Source organism: Austrofundulus limnaeus, unplaced genomic scaffold (assembly GCF_001266775.1).
Source record: "Austrofundulus limnaeus strain Quisiro unplaced genomic scaffold, Austrofundulus_limnaeus-1.0 Scaffold116, whole genome shotgun sequence".
NCBI lineage: Eukaryota > Metazoa > Chordata > Actinopteri > Cyprinodontiformes > Rivulidae > Austrofundulus > Austrofundulus limnaeus.
Genome location: NW_013952518.1, coordinates 1,276,970 through 1,281,418, shown reverse-complemented (window position 1 = coordinate 1,281,418; position 4,449 = coordinate 1,276,970). Strand labels below are relative to the sequence as shown.

The window sequence follows — 4,449 nt, the reverse complement described above, 5'->3', positions numbered from 1 at the left end:
TAAATAATTTACAGAACTTTTTTTTAAATGTTCGTCTTATTTGAAGCAGAGAGGAGCACCGAGCGAACTCTTCCTGCTGGCATTAATCATATTAATCATCAAGTGCCAAAAAGTAATCGATTAATGTTTTTCTGACGATTAATTGCAAACGATACGATTATGCCCAACCCTACTTGTGTTCTGATAATTTTAGCTTATATTAGACAGTTTCAGCTTGTGTTCTGATAATTTTAGCTTATATTAGACAGTTTCAGCTTGTGTTCTGATATTTTAAGCTTGTGTTATTTACATTTTAGCTGTTTTCTGATCATTTAGCATGTGTTCTTATTGTTTCAGCTTATTTCAGTGAAGTCATTCAACACCCAGCATTCATACAAAATTTTTCAAGAATTTTTATTTTCTTGCAAAAATGAGAAATCTTAAGACCTGTAATATGTTAAATCATGAGGACAAAAATCTATTACATCTGAAAGACTGATAATAAAAAGAAGATAAATGTTTAACTCTTCACCAGATTTATTCTAGATAATTTGATGTCAGTGTCAGATGATATTTTTCTTTTCCTGTGCGTTTTATCTTTTCTGATGACTCGTGTTTTTCAGTCAGATGTTTGATTGTCCTGACGTCACATTAGTGAATCGGTAACAATGACTCAGAATAATGTGGTTAAGAAAAACATGAAGTTACCGTTGTGTGACATCCCCACAGACAGACACTTCTGAAACCTGCAGAACTGACACTTGTTCCGGTTCTTCTTTTGGATTTTGCAGCTGCGCTCACACTTGACGTAGTCCAGCTTTARCCTGAGGGTTCTCCTGAAGAAACCCTGAATAAAACACAGGGAGAGAATCTTTTTTAATACGTTCTTTTATATTTTCAACCCGCCGTTTTGGGGGAAGGTCCCTGATTGGACGAGGCGCTGCAGCCCCCTCCCATCGCTCGCTCCGGGCCCGGCGCCAACACAAGCTAACAGATGTCAGACGCACGCCAAAACATACAACGCTCCAACGCACGCTCGACCAAACACCAGCCGATAGCGTTCTTCCCCCTCCTCGCTGTCGAGTGGAGAGAAACTGTAAATTTCTGGCAGTAAATCCAGAGCCTTGCTCTTGCGCAACGTCTCGGCTGCGATGATGTGGATGAGCAGCTGCGGCACGTTGCTATTAAAGGTTATTACGTGTCACATATCATGTTTTTGTGTCATTTGTTTGAACAGAAACATGTGGTTTTGTGGTGAAAATCACATAGCTCACCATATGACAGTCATCAGACATGTGGGGACTAAACCAGAGCAGTGCAGATATTTTACTGCATGTCTGGGGTAAATAATCAGAGCAGATGTGAGTAAAAAATGTCCAACATGGTGTGTGCGGTTTACATTCTCTGCAGAGTTTCTTTGATTAGAGCTCTTTGCTTTATCGTCATCACAGGCAAAGCTGAGTGCCCCTCTTTTTAAAACTCAGGTGCTAAAAACGATCCCGGTGTTRCACCATATTTTGTGACCGTCATATATTGTGACCAGAGAGGGCGCTGTTGCGTTTCTACAACAGAATTTAGCCGAAATTAGCCACAAAGAATACGAGACGCCAAAAGGTCACAAAATATGATTGTCATATATTGTGACTTCACTTTAGCTTGGTAAATAATAAAAATATTTATTCATAAACTGATTCTACTCGTATACATCCTCTAATGTCAGAAAAATAACTTCTGATCACTAGCATGTTGACTATCACTACTACTATTATTCCTACTATACGTGATAATAGTTATCATATTATGTGACCCTGTACTAATTTAATAACAGTCACCATGTCAGTGATCAAAAGTTATTTTTCTGACACAAGAGGATGTAAACAATTAGTATAAATAGTTTTTAAATAAAAAWTTTTACTATTTCCTTAGCTACAGTGAAGTCACAATATATGACAGCTGTCATTTTCTGTGACCATGTATAATAACAAYAGTCAACASTTTTTGTTTTTTTCTTCATATATCTTTAGCCTCTGGCTACACTGTTGGCGTATCATATTCTTCTTTGTGGCCACKTTCGGCCAAGTTCTGTTGTAGAAACGCAACAGCGCCCCCTCTGGTCACAATATATGATGGTCACAAAATATGGTGTAACACCGTTCTTTCCACGATGGTGCGATATCAGCCGGAGAATTTGGGAGTGAAGCGAAGTCGCTCGGCTCCAGCAGCGCGACGAGATGAGCAGCTGTTCCGACGGGCGACGCGGGCGAAACCGCAAAACACACGTTCACGTCAAACGCCGGCCGTGACGAGCAGCGAAGCGTCTCAGGTGGAGGAGGTGAAGCATCCGTCGCCGAGGAGACGCCCTGTCGCCGCCACGGCCCGACTGCAGCAGTGTTCTGCTAACCTGTTAATAGCTGAACTAGCTTCTCATTTAGCGCATTGCATTTTCCACTAAATTAGGTTCTAATTCTAATCCCACTTAAAACTTCCAGAGTGTAAAACTTGTTTTTATGCAGTTCATCCCAAATTAAATAAAAACTATCGTGCTGGCGCCGTGCGTGTAGCATCTACAGCAGCTAAACTTCAAAATAAAAGCGTCAAAAAGAAACTAAATAATTAATAATTTAAATATAAAATAGACTACATATAAAATATGGTAGAGAAATAATCTGTAGTTTGACTTAAAAATCAATAAAATGCTTTTATACTGAAAGGGGTAAACTGGAAGTATCACGAGTTAGACAGAGCTATCCCTCTGGTTTGATGGGCCGATTTGCCACAGATGATCCGGCTCATCTTCAGATTAAACCAATAATAGTCTTCAACTGGAAGGACATGGACACTGACAGCTGTCTTAGCAGTTTAGCATTAGCTAAAATTTCTTGTTTAGCAAATCAGTGGTTAGCGAAGCTAACTTTTTGGTTAGCTGTACCCAACTAATGAACGTTTTTTTATAAAATTAAAACAATCCACTTTCCAATCTGATCAGAACTGAACTCTTCAATCTGAGTTTGTTCAGAGCTACYGTATCTACRACAGGTAAGATGTTGATTGTTCCCCACTTTAAAAGATCTTTACTACCTCTCTAAAAAGGTACACATTGAGCTACTGTGGTRTTACTGATGAAGATAAACTCGAATATTTAACGGGTAGAAGCAGCAACTGGTGGTTAATTTAAAATTCTACCACAGGGTTATTCAACTGGTGGTCCGGGGGCAACATTGGGCCCACAGGTGAGCTCAATCCAGCCCACCGATGGTTTTAAATTAAAATTAGATTTTAAATCAAAAATTAAACTTATGTAATGACAATAATTGCAAGTTTTCTGGTGATAATCCTCGGAGGGTTTTAGCCATCAAATCCTAACGATCACAGTTCCTCAGAGCTTGTCGGAGTTAACCCACAAATATTTTAGTTATCCCTGAATTGTAAAGAATGTGTGGCACCTCCAGCTTTAGCCTGATCGGAGTGTTTTACAACTCTGCAAACGACAAATTCCCCATTAAATCTCAAGTGACACGGCGATATTTAGTGTAAGCAGCTTTGCGCTCTGTGTCAGCTGCGTGTAAAAAAGAAAAATAAAGAAGGCAAAAGGCCATCACATCATCCRCCTCACATGATCTGGCTGCCAGAAACTTTCCACTGGCCTGCAGGTCAAGCACCCTCACACGACGGGACAGGCGTGTGTCTGGGTGTTGTGTGCTTTCAGACTTGTTTGTGCGTCTGTACGAGACGTATGTTTGCGTCATGTCCCCCCCCCCGCTCTTTGGTAAAGTCGGTCGAGTAAACGCAGAGACACTGAAATTAATCGTCGCTACATAAACGTCCCACGTGTCTCACCTTGCAGCCCTCACACGCGTGCACTCCGTAATGGAAGCCCGAAGCTTTGTCGGAGCACACCCGGCACTCGAGGTTGAGGGGGCTCGAGTTCTCGTCTGGGCCGAACGCTGCTCCGCAAACCCCCGACAGAGGACTGGAGGCCGGGGTCAACGTGTCTGCAGCAGACAGAAGAAACAAGACAGGAAGTAAACCGCGAGTCCTCCTGTCTGATCAAGAATTAACCCAAAACCAGAGAACCGAACAAACATTTCTTTGGTCTTTTTTTTAATAAAGTGTTTTCCTACACAACTTTAAAGGGGACCTATTATGCAAAATTCACTTTTTAAAGGTTTTTTTTACTCAACTTTGGGTATGTACTTCTTAAAAAAACAGTCCTAGGACCAAAACAATGCACCCAGGGGCATATTTACTGTAAGTAAATGTATTTTTAATGTATATTAACAACAAGTTTTATACTTCAGTCATTTTGTGATGTCACAAGCCGTACGACAACCCACCAGAACCTGCGTTCAGCCCCTTATCTAGCAACCCCCAGATGAGAATCCTCCTCCTCAGTATAAAAACCCGTCACTGTGTTGTTGTGTAATGTGTAGCTCTGTTCACAACAAGCCTCCAACAGGGCAATGGGTAGAG

The 4,449-nt window shown here is 41.0% G+C and overlaps 1 protein-coding gene across 1 annotated transcript in view; it reads right to left on the bottom strand.

Moving 5' to 3' along the window:
- pparaa (peroxisome proliferator-activated receptor alpha a) overlaps window positions 1-4,449 on the bottom strand; it is a 12,830-nt gene that overhangs the window by 3,954 nt on the left and 4,427 nt on the right. The window contains exons 3-4 of the mRNA XM_014014566.1: window positions 3,817-3,971; window positions 688-826 (exon numbers count right to left, since the gene is read on the bottom strand). Coding sequence (XP_013870020.1) covers window positions 688-826; window positions 3,817-3,971 — 294 coding nt within the window. The remainder of the gene's footprint in view (window positions 1-687; window positions 827-3,816; window positions 3,972-4,449) is intronic.